This window comes from Ranitomeya imitator, chromosome 5, assembly GCF_032444005.1.
Source record: "Ranitomeya imitator isolate aRanImi1 chromosome 5, aRanImi1.pri, whole genome shotgun sequence".
Lineage (NCBI taxonomy): Eukaryota > Metazoa > Chordata > Amphibia > Anura > Dendrobatidae > Ranitomeya > Ranitomeya imitator.
In genome coordinates, this window is record NC_091286.1 from 48032786 (window position 1) to 48052063 (window position 19278).

Here is a 19278-nt window from a genome sequence, read left to right on the forward strand (position 1 = left end):
TATGGGTGAAATTTGCTGCAAAAGTGCAGAGTTAACATGCTGCAAACTTAATCTGCAGATCAAAAGCAGTGCGCATGAGACTTCAGGATTTTTTTCCTTTGACAGCAGAAATCTACATTGCGTGCAGGCCCTTCCATTTTTCTGGAACCCCATGAATTGCTTTAGGAGTTTAGGCGCTTTCTTATCCCATTTATTTGCCATAGATCCACACATACAAGACACAGCCACCAAGATTGACTTTTTTCTTTTTATTGGAAAACAAATATACAACTTGGAATGGATTTGAGGCAAATTGTGCCATAAGCAGGTTCTTCTGAAAAGTGGCTAAACCAAAGTAAACCTTAATCTGGTGAAGGAGCTTACAACTCACTGCTGGGTAATGCTATGCAGACCCCTCACATCAGTGTAGTTCAAATATAAAGAAAAAAATATTGTAGTAGTAAGCATGGTGAAAATGTTCCAGGTCTGGAGCAAACAATACAGTAGGAAAGGCAGGAAGGGTGGAAGGAGAAAACGAGACAAGTATCTGGATATACCAGCTTTGCATTAGTGCAACATAAGTTCAATATTGTTAACTATCTGTAGTTAAGAGCCGTTTACTCCACATTCCAACAAGCAGACAAGTTACTTGAAGAAATCCAACTTGAGGGGAAGGAAAGAAAAAAACATTTGTTTTTAAAACTGAAGAGCCCAGATGTTCCCGTGTGACTAAATTCATCAAGGTCTTCCATGTGCACAAAGGGCTTTGATAAAAATCCAGAGTAAGCCACATGCAGCATTTGTTACTTAATCAACTCTTTCCATGGAAACCGAAATAAAAAGTTTAAGAAAAGACAGTGACAGGAATGGGAAACATGAATGGAATTCTAAATTACTATACATGCATTTTCTGACAGTAAGGGGAAACATTTTACAGATAAGTTACAGAGAAAGGCAAATAAACATCTTTGTACAAGAAATTTAACACATTCTGTACAGTCTTCACTTTGCTGTCATCATTTGTACAAACTCTGCAAGAAAAAGAACAGGACAATGAAATCACAGGAAACCAAAAATTAAAGGAAATCCGTCACCCCGAAAATGGATGTTGAAGCCAAGCCCACCAGCATCAGGGGCTTATCTACAGCATTCTGTAATGCTGTAGATAAGCCCCTGATGAATCCTGAAAGATGAGAGGTTATATTATACTCACCTGGTGGGCTTAGCTCAACTTCCATTTTGGGGGTGACAGGTTCCCTTTAAGTCAGTGCAGTAAACATACCCAGAGCCCTCAGGATCCTTGCATGATCTGCCTCTGACCTGTACAAAAATTGTTATCGCCAAGTTCAGACTAGTGTTTGGCTGGGCTGCTGATAGCCATGTACGTCCTCCCTTAAGCTCTGCCTACTCTGCATGCATCCTGCGTACCCATCTTTGACATTGGGTACACAGGGACCTGCGTTGCATGCATCTGCATGTGGCATTTTGATGTATCCGCATACCCAATGGTAAAGATAGGCATGTAGGATGCATGCGGAGCTTAAGGGAGGAATTACGCAGCCATCCGCAGCCCAGCAAGACGCTAATCTGAACCCAGCCTTAGGGTACCGTCACACAGTGGCATTTTGATCGCTACAATGGCACGATTTGTGACGTTCCAGCGATATATCTGTGACGTTCCAGCGATCTCGCTGTGTCTGACACGCTCCTGCGATCAGGGACCCCGCTGAGAATCGTACGTCGTAGCAGATCGTTTGAAACTTTCGTCTAGTGTCTCGCTGTGGCGGCATGATCGCATGGTGTAACAAAGGTGTGCACGATATTTTATACGATGTGCGCATAGTAACCAACGGCTTCTACATCGCACATACGTCATGAAATTATCGCTCCAGCGTCGTACATTGCAAAGTGTGACAGCAGTCTACGACGCTGGAGCGATATGGTTACGATGCTGGAGCGTCACGGATCGTGCCGTTGTAGCGATCAAAATGCCACTGTGTGACGGTACCCTTAGATGTGCATGCTTTTTGCTTGGTCTGGATATATTCATATGAGCCAGAAGCATTTATATCACATCCACTTAGGGTATGTGCCCATAATCAGGAATTGCTGAGGGTTTGATGTTGTGCATTAATGCAGCGTCAAAACTGCAGCTGCCAAGTGTTCTAGCTTACTGGGTGGGATTTCTAGAAATCCCATGTTTACTACGCACATGTGCCTGCAGACCACCTGCAGAAACTGAAACATGGCACGTCTTTCAGGACCACAGCATGTCAATTTCTCACCAATAGAATGTGGTAAATCCACATGGTACAGTGAACACCTGCAGATTTGCCTGCGATCAATAGAAAGCAGTGAAAATACACCGAATCCAAAATGCTGCTACTTCCAGATTGTGGGCACAGTCTAAAGAGACTGATGAGACTTAAGACCAGAGCAAAAATGTAGGTGATTTACACTAGTTACTGATCAGTCTATAAAGCATTAATAGTTGGCTTTAACCATTTGTAGCAAACAAATCTTGTTGCATTAACTGATAAGTGTTTGCAATGAACCTTTTCTGCTTTCTTTGCACAAAGAGACCAGGTTGTCATTTTCTAGTTGTAAGAAGTTGGAACTTCTGTACAACCCCCTTTTGAAAGTTTTTTGCAAGATAAGTTGCCTGCTTGCACATCTTGCTCTACATAAACCCCAAGGAATTTGGTGATCTGCCACTTTATTTTTGATTATCCCTTTGCAAACCTGCTATGCCAGCTACAGCACTTGATTTAAGTTGTTGGAATTACCTTTTACATCAATGTAATGAAAGGTCATGACAAAACATTGTTACTTTGAATGTAAGGTTAAACTAGGAGAAGTCAACTATAACAAGACCATTTTGTCCATAGTGAACCGCAGTTTATGGACATTGAATGTTGTAGAGCAGTGCCCAGCATCTGCAGGTTTAGATTTGCTTATGTGGCTTCTGAAAATAAGTGACCACTGCTTCACTCAGATTATATTAGTGCCCAGTTGAAACCTGCATGTAGTGAATACTGTATTTTTTTGGACCACAAGATGCACTTCCCCCAATTTGTGGAAAATGGGGGTGCAGCAGTCCTGATGCAGCTGTGCTCTGCTTCGTGGGGGTGCTCCACTGGCATTTTGTCAAAGCCCAAAAGCTCCAATAGATCGGTTTCTGTGATGTGGTGGCCTCTGGAAAGATGGCCACAGGGGCAGCGCATGCTTAGATACAAATCTCAGCAATGAGATCTTGTTGCTGAAATTGAAATCTGAGCATGCGCTGCCCCAGTGGCCATCTTTCCGGAGGCCACCACATCACAGCAATAGATCTGCAGAGGTTTTGACAAAGTGCTGGCGGAGCCCCGCTGCCACACACACCAGAGCCACGACCCCTGTGACAACTCCTACCTGTGCAGCCCTCTCCTGGTAAGCCGATTTCAGACTAAGACAGACCCCCATATAACAATCCCCCCCCCCCCCCTTATTTTCTTTCTGAAAATTTGGGGTGTGTCTTATAGTCTGAAAAATATGGTATGCATGTCCATCTTTGGCTATTGCACATTTCTTCATCTGGGATTATCTTTATAAACAAGAGCTGACAATAGGAAGCAAACTGAAGAGAGGCCAAGAGGAGTTGAATGGGGCTATGCCGAAAGAAAAGCTTTTATATGTACATCCTCACCATTCCTTATCAATACATCCAGATATCTATTTGTTCAGTACCTTGCACAGTTTCTCCTGCAGCTTGGACAATGTCACAGTCTTTGTATGGTTGCAGAAAGAAAGACTGATTTAAGCATCTGGTGAACAGCTTGTCAGACTTGCAGTGTAGTGCAAATAGATGTGCACTGCGTTAATCAGGTCTTTATGACATGTTTAACTGATGAGCCCTCCGCTTTATAAAACTGTTCAGCCCCACCCATTGGGTTCACCATGAAATAAACTTTCGGCAAAGCCAGTATTAGGCTGGAACCCACCTTCATAATTTACTTGGCCGTCTCCGTCAATATCTGCTTCCCTGATCATTTCATCGACCTCTTCGTCCGTTAACTTCTCACCCAGATTTGTCATCACATGACGGAGCTCAGCAGCGCTAATGTAGCCGTTTCCATCCTGTAGGAGATAGGAAGACTCAGCGTGGTGTCCTGTAGCTACAGTACCCAGAATGGCAGCACCCCAGGTCACGACTGCATGCAGTCATACTACTCAGTAACCTGGATTACGATAAGAATATTGTTCAAGATGTTTCTTTACTCCCACTGTATAAACATGATCACAGCTGAACCTGTTTATGTGGAAAGTTATAGCAAAGACTGAGCCAAGAGAAACTACTATTGTTTACAGTGGCAGGATACACTATAGATCCACATTATCAGCAGAAGTCCTGACCATACAAGCCACCAGTCTGGTTAAGGAGTGACTGCACTCACCCTGAATCTCTGGAGTAGACATTCTTTTAAAGTTTCTGTTTGGTGGAAGCACCTGTCTACATTGGGATTGTGCTGTATGCAAACTAAAATGCTGTATGATGTGTCAATCCTGGCCAGCAGAATAAACCATATGCAAATCTGTGCTTGGAGTCCAGGGTGCCTCCTACTTCCACTGTAGTCACTGGTTGTAACAGCTAAAACCTAACCCTTACCAAGATGTAAAAACCTTAGAGGCAACTAAGCATTATGCACTGGCATTTCCAAACTTCTCACATAGCTAGCAGCTCTAAGTGCCAATGCAGTGAAGCATGTGTGGTTGTATGCCAGCCCTACAAGGATCACAATCTAGGGCAAGTAAATCCAGGAAACCCATTCAGATAGTTAACAGTTCTCATGTGAAATGTCGTACGAGTCCTGTGATATTCTACACAGTCATCTTAAACTAGTATGTACACTGCCTAAGGGTACCGTCTCAGTGGCACTTTGGTCGCTACGACGGCACGATCCGTGACGTTCCAGCAATATACTTACGATCTCACTGTGTCTGACACGCTACTGCGATCAGGGACCCCGCTGAGAATTGTATGTCGTAGCAGATAGTTTGAAACTCTTTCGTTGTCAAGTGTCCCGCTGTGGCGGCATGATCGCATCGTGTAACAAAGGTGTGCACGATATTGTATACGATGTGCGCATAGTAACCAACAGCTTCTACATCGCAAACACATCACGAAATTATCGCTCCAGCGTCGTGCATTGCGAAGTGTGACCCCAGTCTACGACGCTGGAGCAATAATGGAGCGATGCTGGAGCGTCACGGATCGTGCCGTCGTAGCGACCAAAGTGCCACTGTGAGACGGTACCCTAAAACAAGTCCCATGTGGGCCAACACTCAGATGGCCATGGCACTTCCATCAGTATCACAAGTTTACTGTTTCAATCTGAAAGTTAAGCTAGGTCAGCAGGTACCCTATATACTAGCCACAAGCTACATTTTTTAACTACTGCCTGTGGTTGTGCAGGTGCGGTCACAAATGTCCGAATGGCAGAATGGTGTGAAGGCTTCATGCTCATTATATAGCTTTTTTTTTTTAAGTGGTAGGACCACCCTTTATTTGCTGAAACATTGAATACCTTGTCAAACACACGGAATGCTTCTCTGATTTCCTCTTCACTATCAGTGTCCTTCATTTTTCTAGCCATCATAGTCAAGAATTCAGGGAAGTCAATTGTTCCATTACCTGATGGAGTAAGAAAAACAAGTCAATACAATGGATTGAATGCAATGCAATGGATTGGATGCACATCATACAAAACCAGCAGATAAACGTACCATCAGCATCTACTTCATTGATCATGTCCTGCAGTTCTGCTTCTGTGGGGTTCTGCCCAAGCGACCTCATCACTGTGCCCAACTCCTTTGTTGTAATGGTGCCATCGCCATCCTTGTCAAACAGTGAGAAGGCTTCTTTGAACTCTAGAGATAGAAACATGAATCATAAGCCTTCTGGAACGACAACTCCCATCCTACACCTGCAGCACTCCTGTATAGACCCGTTTAGGGCACGTATAGTTGTGACTAGTGACTGAGGCTCACATAACAGGTTTATAGGATCAGGAATATTTTACAGCCAAGCAAGTAGTAACACTGAGGTTCTCTGGAAAAAGCTGGGCAGCAGCCGTCAAGGAATCCTGTGCTATGGGGTAGTATGCTGTTTGTGATCATACAGTGATTTACAGTAACAGGATGAAGTATTAATGTCTACTGGTACACAAGTGATTAGTGTCAATTTAGCATTTGACAAAACTTACCAGCGATCTGCTCTTCTGTCAGTTGGTCAGCCTGTAAAGGGGAAAAAAAACAAAAACGATTACTACAGTCAGTAATCTTAGATGTGTTCTGAACCTTACATCAGTCACATCAGAACCAAAACATGTCAAAGTCTGAAGAGTTGAAGACTAGAGCATGGCATGCTGCTTTGTGATCACCCACAGGTCACTGGGGCAAGGACAAAACCTTTGATCTTTCAGCCTGACTGACTGCTGAAGCTTGTACCAAGCAACATAAGATTTTACAGGGGAAGAAGGGCACTGAGGAGCTGTCAATCTGGCTAGGTATGCAGATTACAGTCATTCTGGCAATTTTGTCCCAGTGATGGGTCTGCCTTAAGGTGTTGTCCACTACTAGGAAAACCCATTCAACTGAGGGTATGTGCACACGTTGCAGATTCTCTTTGGATCTGCAGCATTTGAGGTGCAGAAACGCAATTGATTTACAGTACAATGTAAATCAATGAGAAAAAAATACTGTGCAGACTTTGCGGAAAGTCTGCTGCGATTTAAAAGTAGTATTTCACTTCTAATTTGTGAATCTGCAGCGTTTTTGTACCCATTCCATTATAGAAATCCACAGCAAAAAACGCTGTGGAACTGCCCAAAAATGTGACAAGTCCGCAGGTGTGTTTTCTGCCAGGAGAGGCAGAATCCACACCAGAAATTCCTAAGGCTAATCCGCAACGTGTGCACATTGCCTAAATGTTATGCCCCAATAATAAAGCATATACTCTCATCCTGTGCTGTGACATGGTGGAATGAGACTCGATGCCCAATCACCGCTTGCATCAATGTCGGTCTTTGGACAAACTGAACATGAAGAGGAAGTCTGGCCTGCAGCTGATCCCAGGCTTCCTTTTCATGTTCAGTTTGTCTGAAGGTGGAGACAGTGAGGCCAGGGCTGATTGGGCGCCACATTTCATCACAACCCTGGGACCCTCAATGCCGACACCACCAGAACAGCACTGGCATGAAAGGAGTGTAGGCTTTATTAGGTCATGCAGCATAACATTTATTTTAACAAGGGGTTGTCCCAGTAGTGGACAACTCCGTTAACGGTCACAATATGGTTGTGGGGGTAACCTGCAACTGTAGTTGATATGCAGACTGCAGTTTCACCTGATCTAGCATGGAAGCCATGAAGAGCATGTGCAATGAAAGTGGGAGGAGGGCAGATTTAATCAAACACCCCATAGCATCATACAGATCTGTGCCCACCTTTTATGTGAGCCTGCCATGTTGAAAGTTGGGTTTCTTCAGCAGGAAGGATAAACTTAACAGGAACTGTGTGAAGCGTTTCAGTAAAGTATTTCATTTGATATTCTGTGTAAGACCACCCACCGGACTTGTATCCAAACACCGAGGATAAGCCATATCAAGTCTTCCTGGGGAATAGGACAGTCCACTGGCCTCATGTATACAGACACCAAGGATCAAAGAGGCTTTACTGATGCTTTCCCCACAAATGTATGCATCTAGTGGGCAGTCCTAGCCAGTGACTGAGTCTTCCCTGTATTACTGCAGGCAGATAGAGTAGGTCCATCCTCTGGACGTAACACCAGGAATATCAGCCATTTCAGTACAGGTTAGGCCATGTGCGCACATTGCATTTTCTGAATTATTTCACAGTACCAGCAGAGTAAGTTGTCTAATCACATGGAGCTTATTTTCCTTGCAGATTTACAGGAGTGTTAAGGTACCGTCACACAACAATATCGTTAGGCAATGTTCACATTAGCGTTTCCCGATGCTGCGGCAACGCATACGTCATGCGTCCCTATATTTAACATGGGGGGGCGCATGGACATGCGTTGTGCGACGCATGCGTTTTTTTGGCCGCAAGCGTCGGGCGTGGAAAATTCAACAAGTTGCATTTTTCTTGCGTCCAAATTTCGGCAAAAAAGGATGCATGTGTCGCAAAATGCAGCGTTTGTGTGCGTTTTTATTTGTGTTGTGCATTGCGTCGCTGACGCAGCAGCGCACAACGCAAATCTGAACGTAGCCTTAACGATATCGTTGCTTTTTGTGACGTAGCAACGATATCGTTAAGGAAATCGTTATGTGTGACAGCGACCAACGATCAGGCCCCTGCTGGGAGATCGTTGGTCGCTGAGGAAAGTCCAGAACTTTATTTCGTTGCTGGACTTCCCGCTGACATCGCTGGATCGGTGTGTGTGACACTGATCCAGCGATGTCTTCACTGGTAACCATCGGGTTACTAAGCGCAGGGCTGTGCTTAGTAACCCGATGTTTACCCTGGTTACCAGCGTAAACGTTAAAAAAAAACAAACAGTACATACTTACCTTCCGCTGTCTGTCCCCGGCGCTCTGCTTCTCTGCACTCCTCCTGCATCAGCGCCAGCCAGCCGGAAAGCACAGCGGTGACGTCACCGCTCTGCTTTCCGGCTGACCGGCGCTGACAGTGCAGAGGAAAGCACAGCGCCGGAGGACAGACAGCTGAAGGCAAGTATGTAGTGTTTTTTTTTTTTTTAACGTTTACGCTGGTAACCATGGTAAACATCGGGTTACTAAGCGTGGCCCTGCGCTTCGTAACCCGATGTTTACCCTGGTTACCAGGGACCTTGGTAGCTGGAGAGCTGTCTGTGTGACAGCTCTCCAGCGACCAAACAGCGATGCTGCAGCGATTGACATCGTTGTCTGTATCGCTGCGGTGTCGCTTAGTGTGACGGTACCTTAAGTCTTCAGCATGTCAATTCTTGTAGTGCATTTCTCTGATATTTGTGGAAATGCACTGCAAATTAGGACCGTTTTTACCACCAACATCAGTAATTGCAGCAGTATCCTCTGCTACAAATCCTGAAAAGTGTGCACATTCCCTGTACCATTCTTCAGCAAACATACAATTTGTCTTATCTAGATACCATACTTTCTACAGATCAGATTGCATCTGCAATATGACTTGCTCCCATTAAATCTACATGTGTTTACCCCACACTGTAAAAGCAGTTGGCCAGTGAAACACAAGTTAGGGAATAACTTGTCCACAGGACAGCAGTCAGACCTATATCAGCAAGTTACTTCAGGCTGCCTAAACCAGAATCATTGTAATATAATCCTAAATTATGGGCAGTATTTGACACCAGGAAGATCATGAAACTTGTGAACTGCAGAAGAGCTTGCAGAGAACAGATTCTGACAAGTAAAGATTTACCAGAGTGGTCATATTAGTCTGCAAACAAGTGAACCGAGCTCACTACAATGTCTGTCCTTGGAGGATTCTTACTCATTCAAACAATGGATGGAAGGCTGGATTCCTGGTTCAAACTGCCCCTTGCCAAGATCCAATTTATTCAGCAAGACCAAGCGGCATATGCCTGGTATAATGCAAATATGTAATACAGTTTATACACAAGTCATACAGGCCTTAGCTTTTGACAGCAACTCCTGTTGAGACCTGGAGTTTGGTACTAAAATTGTTGCCTGTTGGGATGTGGACTGTTCTGGAACACAGGAGTAAGTTGCCATGAACAGCAGTTACACAGGCTCACGAGAGGGAAGGTGGGATCCATCAGGACTGGCATTGTGCACCATAGTCTTGGTCAAAGGTCTACAAAGCAGGATGTGGTAACTTTTTTTTGATCTGCCCATGTGCTTTGCTCATGGGCTACAATACATTCCTTGCATCACTTTTTGGCTTAAAAGGGAACCTGTCATTTGAGTCATGCTGCCTAGTTTGGGCAGCATGGATTAGAAGATAAAGGCCCCAATAGCAGTCAGGTTTATTTTTCTCCAAAATGCTGGCATGTCAGAAAGTATACCTTAACCATCATCTCCAGCTGGATCTTTTACAGACAAGTCAAGTTCTGCATCTAGTTGGCTCTACCCAGTGCTGCCATATAATTGACAGGCTTAGACCTACATAGCTGAAGTTGTGCTGCACTGAACTCCCTAATGACACTTAAGTCTTCAGACCTGTAATTTTGAACTGCAAAACTCCTCTTATGTCCCAGCGCATGGCACTGCATGCCGAGTCAAGACATGTTAGGCTACTTTCACACTAGCGTCAGTACGGGCCCATTGCAGTGCGTCGGGCCGACGCATGCTGTGAAGTAAAAGCACAACGGGGCAGCAGATGCAGTTTTTCAACGCATCCGCTGCCCCATTGTAAGGTCCAGGGAGGAGGGGGCAGAGTTCTGGCTGCGCAGTTGGAAATGGTGGACAGGACACAAAAAAGTTACATGTAGCTTTTTTTATGCCGACGGTCCGCCAAAACACGACGCATCCGTTGCACGATGGATGCGATGTGTGGCAATGCATCGCTAATGAAAGTCTATGGAGAAAAAAAAAAAAAAATCCTGCTGCAGGATGTGTTTTTTCTCAAACGATGCATTGCGACGGAGGCCAAACGATGCTAGTGTGAAAGTAGCCTTATACATGCTCCTGGCCAGGGACTGTCTAGTGGGTGTGGCCTCACTCCATACAAGTGTATGGAAGAGATGCTGTGCCCACTGGCTGGGAGTATGTATAGCCAATACATACCCACTGGGCCCCTGCAGGCACAGTGACTGCAGACTTATGAATTTGGACCAGAAAGCCCTTTTAAAGAGCAGCAAAACAAAAAAAAAAAAAAGTTGACTATGCTATACACTGAAGGAGACATTACAGACGCAACAAGTACCCTGGGACACACTTTACTCCTTGTCCAGTGTAGAGTTTGCCATGTTGGCACTGCAACAAATTGGTGCTCAGAGGCTTTAAGTGGGGTGTCCTGTCCATAGACAAAGCCTCAACTCAAGTGGTCGCAGTGAAGTATATGCATTTTACAGTTCTATTTTAATTCCCTCGTGTCAGTAGCTCAAAGATAGGATTTTATAGCACACCTGAAAAGTGTCATGCTATGGAGAGAAGAATACCACGTACTCAGGGCATTACCAATAGCGATTATAAGTCACAGGGCCACTACCAAGTCACAGCCCAAGCAAGACAGACATTAGTACAGAGCCTAGAGGGGTGGAGCAAGACAAGACATTCACCTGCTTATTCAGGACACTATTTGAACTTAATTTGTAAATACACTTCTAGAAGCAGCACCTACTACTACCCCAGCCATCTGCACCAGCACCTTTGACAATAAAGTTAAAATAAATATGCTTGTATTAGTCCATGTGTGATGCTATGCAGAAATTGCACAGATAACAGGTCCAATAAGAATTCACTTCTCACCCAGATTCATGTAGGAAGACTTTATGGCAGTATTGCCCTACACTATATGCTACTGCAACAAGCTGAGAGATTACTGTATTACAGAGAAAACAAGGCCTTTGGCAGTGCCACCATATGATAGGCACTTGCTGACTGTCTCATAATGGCCATAGATAACACATTAAAATTTATTGCAACAGACTCTGGTGTTAGATATTGAGTCTCCAGCCTGATTCATTGTGGTCTTTGCACAACTCTTTTGGGTGGAGTTTGAAAGTCAGAGTTTGGCACAACGTCATACAGCACCTTCGATGTATTTGCGTACCCCAGTGTCTTTGACTTAGGATGCAGTTGATGAATGAGGTCCTACTTTTGTTCAAGACAAAATGACTAACACCAACATAAAACTTAGTTTGAAGCCAAAAGGGAACCCATTATGCCTTTAACATGTAAACTTTGCCCAGTGTGTTAGTGATGCAATGTGCAGGTACACCATTTTTTTCTCATTATAAACAGTAGTCTAATCATGTGTAAAAGGTACTTTAGTTTGTACCTGCTCATTCGGTCATAGGAGTGTGTTTCATTTCATTCATGGACAGGGAGCTGCTCATTGCAGCACATGTATGGCTGCCTGATAGACCATGGGCAGGCACACATTTGAGTGATGTCAGCAAAACCCAGGAAACTCAAACTGCGTGGGTGGCGACAACTGAATGAAATGAAGCACGCCCTTATAACTAAGTGAGCAGGTACAATCTATATAAAATGCCTTTTACACATGATTAAACTGCCATTTATAATGAACACATGTTGGTGATGCACATTGCATCAACAACGCACTGGAGCAGTTTACATGGTATGAAGGACATGACAAGTTCCCTTTAAGGAGAGAACCTGTTAGAATGATTTTGTAATTTAAAGAGTGAAGAAGTAATAGTCAATCTAATATAAGTCATGTGACAAGGTTGGTTAAAGGGTAGACATTGACTTTTAGAATAGCTACTTCCAGTAGGTGGCACTAGAGTTCTAGTCCTCTAGACAATTTGCAATCTAATAATTATAACTTTGGCAAAGAAGTCTGCTTTGTGGTTCTTCAACTATTAGAAGTTTTCGGCAAATTATATTTTGGTGGACTGCACTGGGTCTTCTCCCTGGCCCTTAATCTGAATGAGCTACCCCCTTTGGTTGAGATATGAGCAGTGATCAATCATTGAAAGACACATGGGTCAGGGAAGCAAAGACAGGACACCCAGTTAGAAAAAGGCAAATGTTAATTACAGAAGAACAAAGTTGATTTCTTCACCAAAAGGTATCAATTTAGTCTGCATTACAGCCATGTCCACAAAATCGTGCTGATGGGTCTAAGGAAAACAAGCCAGTATATTATGCCATTATGTCACCCACTGCCAGTTGGTAGAGAATGATCATGTGGATGTGTCTTAGACCACATCTGCACAGCATCTTCACGGTAGCATTTTGCACTGCACACAAGCTGTAAATCTTATGCTTTGCAAAAGTTAAAGTTAGAACCTACATCCACAGCATTAAAGGACTCGCAAAGATTTCACCCTCGTCATATGGCAAATTGAGCAATTGCTGACATCACGTCATGGCAGCTTTTCCACTCTGATGGAGCAGAGCAAATTTCATTCTGATAGGCAGCAGGAATCTGGCAGTCAAACTGCGGGAGCCAGTTGTCAGTGCTGTTAGAAGCCACACCATAGAACAGCATCTTCTCTGCCCCAACATGCCAGCAGAGGCAGGTGAAAAAACAGCAGGAGTGGTCTTACCACTGAGCCAGCAACTAATGATGCTGGGCACAACAGGCAAGTAGGTAGCAACTTACTGGTAGTGCTTAGGCAGATTTGTTTTTCCACAGAGTCCTGGACTAGAGCTCTATGTATAACAGGTCACTGGTCTGGAAAAGTCTTGAGACTGCAAAAGTCTATGGTGGGGAGGGATAAACAGCTGGGTAAGGCTTTGGAGTGGCATGAAAGACAGGGACAAGAGACTTCCTGTTTCTACAAGTACAGAGAAAAGAAGCTGGGTAGAAAGGCAAAGTATGGTAAGTACAGAGCGCTATATCATGATTACTGCAATATAAAAAAAACTTAATGCGAGTCCTTCTTTAACAATCATTGGATCTCAAGCCTGCAGAGCCTGTTAATTTATGCTGTGGCTATAATTTTGCAGCATGTGCATGACAGATTTCTTAAAATGGTGCTTTAAGAACTTTACCTACGGCAACTGTAATGGATGTGGTCAATATTTTATGTTTCACATTTTAAGTTTCCACCAAGAGACAATACAACTAGTAGTGCGAATGTTATGTTACCCTGCAGAAAACTGCATAGCAGTTATTAACTGGGTTTCTTGACAAGACAAAACCTCCTGCTAAAATATGCTATCAGAATGACAGTCACCATTGTCCATACCATTCATAAAGTGGTGGCTTGGCTTTTCCATTGAAGATGACCTGTCAGCAGGACAGAGTTGCCCAGTTTTTGCTCTCCTGCAGCTCCCAAGTACGGTACATTATTCTTATGGCCTTTACAATGGAGGTGGTGCTAAAATGTACTCATGCAGAGCATTCCAAGTGTCCATCCCCTAGAGAATTTTGAGCCACACCCTCAAAAAAGTAGCATGAAAAAAAAGTCCATCTCTAGAACAAAGTCCATTATCTATACATCCAGGTACAGTAATAAGAGTAAAAACTGTCCATGCAAAAGGTCCTCTTAGAGTAAATTGTCCACCAGAAAACCAGCTGTGAAAAAAAAAAAAAAAAAAAAATAGCACAAGTCATGTCAGTTTTTCATCTTCGCTTTGTTCAAGTACTTTGTTGGACAATTGCCAGTTAAAGAATGTCACAGCCATTTGATTTGGCACTAAAGAGGGTGAATCCATTACCATTTCTGGCTGCAGAGACAGGTCATGTCTGATTACACCCTTACCTGTAAGCCCCCTAACTATCCTAGCAGTAGCTAATACACAAGGTTAAAGCAAGCAATATGCTCCGATCCATGTAGCCAAAAAGGATAAGAGTACAATAATAAATCTACAGTATTCAATGCATAATCATAGCACAAAGTCATACATCAGTACCTAAAGATCTTACCAGAGAGACCAAGTGCCAGGCATTTGCCTCATTACTCCCAGAGGAGTAGGCCAATTTAACAAAAACTTGAATTCCTGATCTTCCCATGAATAAACTATGAATGGATGGATACTAAAAGGAGGGGAGGGAGGGAGGGATGTCATTAGTTGATTAAACCAATCCCAAGCAGTACTGTCATCCAGTAATTAATAAACCAGCACCTACAAAGAGGAAGATTTGTACAATTCATCAGCACATGTTAAAAAACGCTCTATTTATAAGCTGGCTAAGCAGACTATGCATGTCCGCCATCAGCACATTACAGGCTGCTATAAACAGCAACCTGCAATCTGCCATCTAATGTGCGCGACTATGAAAGGCAGTATGAATTTTCACTGCTGACAGGTGTGAATCTGATCTCAGAGCTAAAGGGGAGGAAGGAAGGAAGGGTCTTTTAGGCAAGAGCCTGCATTCTGATTACCGACTCCACAAAAAAGTTACATGATATCCTGGGCCTTATATACAAGTCAGTGTCAAGATTGTAATTGCAAAAGTCCAATTGAGTCTTCTTTGTAAACTTGTTCCAGGTTAGTTGCACTATTAGTAGCATTTGAGTATGACAGTCTGTACCCTGGACAAAATAGGAGCTGTATTGTTCCTACAAGTTGTGACAAAGCATCAATACTCAGAAGAGATGATCTACTAGGCTTGCTGGAAGTTGGCATTCTCCATATTTACTCATGTTTTAGGCATCAGATTTTGGGGAGTTCCGAACCATATCCTGAGTGTCTACATGCAACCTAGTCTATCAATCGATTCATGCATCTTCCTAAAATTGAGTTATGCAGACAAGTCATTGCTGAAGTAATTACTTTCAAAACAAGCAGCAATGGAGATAGACAGCTTGACTGTCTAGAGAGGATGTGCAGAGAGTTGCTCAAGAACCATGAAACTCAAGCAGAATGTTACTGTATTTCAGGATACAGGCTGCTATATAAACAAAGCAGCAATTTCCATTCTTGTTGCCATGGTTACATCCATTTACACATCTGTATTTAAATAGCAGCAAATACAAGAGCCTATCAGTGTTCACAATACTGGCCTAATTCAGAGGTTAACTTAACACAATGAGCCTCTTACAATTTGCCAATATTTCAGCATAAAGCAACGATTGTCAATGCCAACTGAACAGAGGTTAAAAGTTAGCACATCCTTGTTGGTCATGACCCGGCTTCAACCGGCTACATGTCATATGAGCTCGTCACAGCCAGGGGAGGGAGGGGGATAAAACCTACATTTCATGACTAGTCAGTCTGACTTCCTGCCAATTCTATAGCCAAACTGGGGGGGACGGACGACAATTAAATGCAATTTTTTTTTTTTTTTGGGACTGGCAAAGGAATACTAACCACAATTGGAGGCCTGGCGAAATAGCTCCCGTTACGTCAGACAAGGGGATACCGGGCGTACACGTTCATATTCTGATCAGAGCTGTGCCACGCCCAACGTCTCCGCCATACACATCAGTACAAGGATAGGAAAAGCCACAGACGAGAGTGAACACAATGTAAACAAGACTCAACCTCGTTATACCACACTGAGGAATGGCGGCGACTCAACGACGCTGTCACCAGAATGGGTTTTATAGCGATAGTCAAAAATGTAGAAATAAAGATCTAATATAAAAGCATCTCCCCGGGGAACAACTACAGGGCAGGACTCAAGCCCTTCCTTCCGGAAACTGCAGCACAATGCGGCTGGACCCACCCTGATCAAGGGAGGAGAAGACTACTCCTTCCACTGGGTGACATTTCTCCGCCAACTCCCTATACAGACAAATGGGTGGGGGATGCGACACCTCGTTGCTGAACTTTAGCCAAGGGGCATCTAGAGACATAAGTGTGCCATTGGGGAGGGGGCAAACTACACGCAGGCCATAGTACACGCCAAATAAAGCAACATCTGCAATTAATGCCCCGGGCGGGAGGGGCAACCCTGCAAGAGGCCGCAACTTCACAATTGGGGGGGCCGGCGACTGCACGTACCCCTGCCTTATTAGTGCACGACCCAGTTTCACACGGGTTATGGCGGATTATGTAACGCCACTCCACAGCCTCTCCAGGATACAAAGAGCCTGTCAGTCAGCCAGCGGCAGGGCGTGGGAGGAGAGCCGCATGCGGCAGCCCTGGCTTATTCAGCAGCCCTGTGCAAACCAGATTACACTGGGCAATGAATGAACTCTCTACAAGCAGCATAATGTGCATTAACACAAAAAGCCACTGACAGCCCCAGGAGGCTGGACATACAATCATACATAAAGGGGAATGACAGACATCACCCTCCCCAAGAAGATCAGCAGCATCTGCAACCCAACATTTAAATCTGACAGCTCCAGACCAAGATGTTCTGCAGCATCTGTGCTACAACTACCAAGATGCAAGAAGTTCTGCAGCAGCCAAGCATTTTGACTGACAGGTCTACCTGCTGCAAACAAAGCTGAGGAAAGGGCACCCCTCACATACATACAAGAGGTTCTGCAGCAGCTATAGACCACCAGATTCAATACAAGCAGCATCCTACAGAATAGAAAGCAGCGAAAGATACTAGCAACAATGTGTCAGCCAAGAGGCAACATGACATCAGCCGCCATGGCTGTCAGCGCCACCATTGGAAGACACGGTCCGCAGTGATGCCGAATGCAAGTGCGCAGCACTAGGACCGGGAAAAGCAGGAGACATTTTTGTTTCTCTAAAAGAAGGAACAGCTTGAAGAAAAAGAAAAGCCCGCGGAGAGGCAAAGGCGGCCACTGGGCGTCACTCACCATTTCCAATGGATGTAATTAGCGCGCAGCTCAGCAGTCACAACCTCACCCCTCACAGGCTCGACTCGGACTAATTTCCAACCGCCGCCAACCGCTCTTCATAAACACCTCCCTCCGCCCTAGATTCCTCCGCCAACGCGCTAATCCCGCCCCCTAATGAAGAAAGTGATGGCGCGGCTTCCCCGCACACACGAGCGGCGCTATAACTGCCCGTTCTTGAGATACAGGCAGTAATGGTGGGTAAAAATCACATAATGCGGTATCGGAAATACCGACTTTTATATTATCCAGAGGTTATCGGTGGTAAGATAAGCGCTCCGCTTAAGGAAGGGGACTGTTTTTATAACGCGCAAGTATACTAAAGACTGAGAGGACTTGTGTGATTGGTCGGAGCTGAACGCTGATTGGACGTTTGGTACCTGCAATGCGTCACTCGGACATGCACACTGTGGTCGCAGTGGCGCCTGCGCACTGAGGGCTGCTGATAAACGCAGCAGCAATAGGGAGGAGACTGGAAGCAAATAGTACTAATAAACCAAGGCAACATGTACATGAAGTGTCAGTCAGAGGCGACCAAATGGAGCAGGCGGCCGGGAGCTGCAGCCTACGTGCCACAGCCAGGGCTGGAGAGGCCAGGACAGGAGCACGGTGTGTGCCAGCACCCTAACTACACCGTGCAATGGGAAAATGCAGCTGTCATGGTGTACACAGGGCTCAAAAGTGCAGGACCGTAATAATGGTGATTGATGCACATCTGCTGCAGCTTACATTACACAGCAATGAAAAAAAATAAATGCATTGCGTATATATACATGTATATACAGTGACAGTATAAAGAGCATTGGAGCAGCACATATAGACTATATATATATATATATATATATATATATATATACTGGGCCTGGCACAAGATCCGACCCGGACTCAGCATATATGGCATGCATAGCGCTCTAACAATATGATCCAATGCAAATCTTAATTTTGCAGTCTGCCCGAACCTGCCAACCTCAGTGTTGGGGCGTGCTGAATTTCAACATGTCCGATCCTTTGTTCTAAGGGCAGATAGGCAGGTGTCCTGCCCCTGCTTCCTCACCTCTCCTCTAACTAGCTGCTACAGTCACCGCTCACAGCGCTTCTCATTACTCCGTACGCTCCGACACCTTGATTGCAGCTTGCCTGCACAGATTCGCTGTAGAGCCGACTGTCAATCAAAGTGTCCCGTGACTGAAAGCCGGCGGCTTCCAGGAGGAAATGAATTAATTTTCTCCCTGTAGCCGCACTTTCAGTAAGGCGACCAGGAAGCATTCTAACGCTATTTACCTGACCTTATACCTGCAGGTAAATAGCGTTTTTCAGGGTGCAGCAGGTTTCCTGTCACTGGAAGTGATACAGCAAAGTTATATTCTCCCTGCAGCCGCTGTCTTCCAGGTACCCGGGTGGCTCCGCTGCTGTAGAGCATGATGTCAGCCATGGCTCCGCTGCTGCAGGGCATGATGTCAGCCAAGGAGCAGGGGGAGCGAGAACAGCACTTTGTAATGATCGCTGTCCAGTGTGCTGCCCAATGTCTGGAAGCAAGCAGCTGCAGCAGGAACATAACTTCATATTCTCCCTGCAGCTGTAATTCCCCGCAGAATACCTTTTTTTTGCTGACAGGTTCCCTTTAGTGCACTGAGCTGGAGGGAGTAAATATCCCGTCAGAGGCTTGACAATAGCTGAGCATATCCACTCGGCTCCTCTACAGATTCCTGTGGGAGTCACAACATACGTTATTCTATAAAGGGAACCTGTCGCGGCTTTTTACCACCTTAAAGCTGATCAGTCGCCAGATAAATATCCATCTAAATAGATGTCTTAAAGGGGACCTGTCATCGGGATTTGATACCCCCCCCGAACCAAGGGCACGTTTGTAAAGTTCCTTTAATGCTGACTAAATCCTTTCTTTGCATGTAGAATTTGGT

General features: G+C 44.7%; 1 protein-coding gene across 1 annotated transcript; it reads right to left on the bottom strand.

Annotated features, from left to right (window-relative positions):
- Window positions 1-233: 233 nt before the first annotated feature.
- On the bottom strand, window positions 234-17631 carry CALM2 (calmodulin 2). The gene is made up of 6 exons (XM_069768641.1): window positions 17321-17631; window positions 6222-6252; window positions 5743-5886; window positions 5544-5650; window positions 3960-4095; window positions 234-1010 (listed from the first exon to the last, which is right to left on the bottom strand). The coding sequence occupies exons 1-6, from the start codon at window positions 17321-17323 to the stop codon at window positions 982-984; spliced, it is 450 nt and encodes a 149-aa protein (XP_069624742.1). The 5' UTR covers window positions 17324-17631; the 3' UTR covers window positions 234-981.
- Between the last annotated feature and the right edge of the window lie 1647 nt (window positions 17632-19278).